This window comes from Fukomys damarensis, unplaced genomic scaffold, assembly GCF_012274545.1.
Source record: "Fukomys damarensis isolate Sample0158 unplaced genomic scaffold, DMR_v1.0_HiC HiC_scaffold_13, whole genome shotgun sequence".
NCBI lineage: Eukaryota > Metazoa > Chordata > Mammalia > Rodentia > Bathyergidae > Fukomys > Fukomys damarensis.
The window spans coordinates 38,199,127-38,200,762 of record NW_022900925.1 but is presented as its reverse complement, the minus strand read 5'-3'; the positions used below and the strand labels follow the sequence as shown (position 1 = coordinate 38,200,762).

The following is a 1,636-nucleotide window of genomic DNA, read 5'->3' as shown; positions in this document are numbered from 1 at the left end:
GGGGGCGTCATGGCCGCCTGCTATGCACTCCTAGGCCGCACACTGCTGGCCGCCAGGGGGCCCGAGCGCCGGCGTGCACTCCGTGTCGTAGTGGCCCTGGTGGCAGCCTTTGTGGTTCTGCAGCTGCCCTACAGCCTGGCTCTGCTGCTGGACACGGCCGACCTATTGGCCGCCCGAGAACACAGCTGCCCGGCCAGCAAGCGGGCGTCATGGCCGCCTGCTATGCACTCCTAGGCCGCACACTGCTGGCCGCCAGGGGGCCCGAGCGCCGGCGTGCACTCCGTGTCGTAGTGGCCCTGGTGGCAGCCTTTGTGGTTCTGCAGCTGCCCTACAGCCTGGCTCTGCTGCTGGACACGGCCGACCTATTGGCCGCCCGAGAACACAGCTGCCCGGCCAGCAAGCGCAAGGACCTGGCTCTGCTGGTGACCGGCGGCCTGGCCCTGGCACGCTGTGGCCTCAACCCGGTGCTCTATGCCTTCTTGGGCCTGCGCTTCCGCCAGGACCTGCAGGCGCTGCTGCGGGGAGTGGGCTGTGGTCCCAGGGCACACCCCCGTGGTCGCTGTCCCCGCCGGCCACGCCTGTCCTCCTGCTCCGCACCCACTGAAACCCACAGTGTGTCCTGGGACAGCTAGGGCTGCAGAAGGGAGTGGGCGACCAGAGCTGTGGGGTTGGGTGGGAAGGGAAGTGGAGGGGGAGCGCAGGGACAGAGGTAGGGACCCAGGGGTGGCCCTGGGCCTGCCACATTAAAGCGATAACATGGAAACAGATGCAGCCAGCAGCTGTTACTATTTTTGTACCACCGGCTTGCAAGTGATTTGCAGGGGAGCAGACAGTGGGCTGCACCCTCACCACTTTGGGCGGGTGGGCGGAGCTGCTGACATTGCTAAAGCCCTGGCAGACACCCCCTGCACTCCAACACGGGGGTGGGGGTGGGGGGGCTGAGGCGGGAAAGCTGCCAGGTGGAGAGGGCGGGGCTCCACCTGAGGCAGCAGAGGCAGAGAGCTTTCTAACAACCTGGCTCTCCTGGAGGGCTGGCGTGGGTGCCCGGGGAACTTTGCCGGTGGGAAGGTGAGGGGTGGGACATTCCCCACGGGGGCAGGGGATTCAATCACAGGGGTACAAGCCCTGCTCAAGCTCTGCGATGGAAACAAAGAGTCATTTAAAGAGTTGAGTTGGAGTCTTGCACCTTGGGAGGAAAGCAAAGTGGGAATTGCAATTTGCAAATGTCCACAGCGGGGCTGTCCTGGGCTTGCTGGGAGTGTGCGGGGTGGGGACTTGCCTCTGCATCCTCCCTGGGGAGGAAGAGAGAGTTGGACATGGGGAGGACGTCCCTGCAGGGGACTGGGAGATGCATGGAGAGGAGAGCTCAGGTTCCTGGGTCTCCAGCCCCAGGAAATCTCAGCAAGGGACACTCTGGGGCGCAAGACGGCCCCTAGAGCTGGCGGCTTTGATTTTGAGTCTTTGTTTTGCACAATCACAACAGGCAGGGTGGTGCTCACGTGTGACCGGCGAGCAACATCCGGCCAGCTAAGCGGGACCCACACCCCCCCACCCTGTCTAGAGGCAAGAAGGGTGTGGCGCGGCCAGGGGGTCTGAGGACAGGCGCCCCGTTCTGGACCTGCGCGCCACTCCCCGC

General features: G+C 64.9%; 1 protein-coding gene across 1 annotated transcript in view; it reads left to right on the top strand.

Moving 5' to 3' along the window:
- Positions 1-651, top strand: part of Ccr10 (C-C motif chemokine receptor 10) — a 2,052-nt gene extending 1,401 nt beyond the window's left edge. The window contains exon 3 of the mRNA XM_033763137.1: positions 57-651. Within this exon, the coding sequence (XP_033619028.1) occupies positions 57-632 (576 nt within the window). The 3' untranslated portion in view covers positions 633-651. The remainder of the gene's footprint in view (positions 1-56) is intronic.
- The last annotated feature ends 985 nt before the right edge of the window (positions 652-1,636 follow it).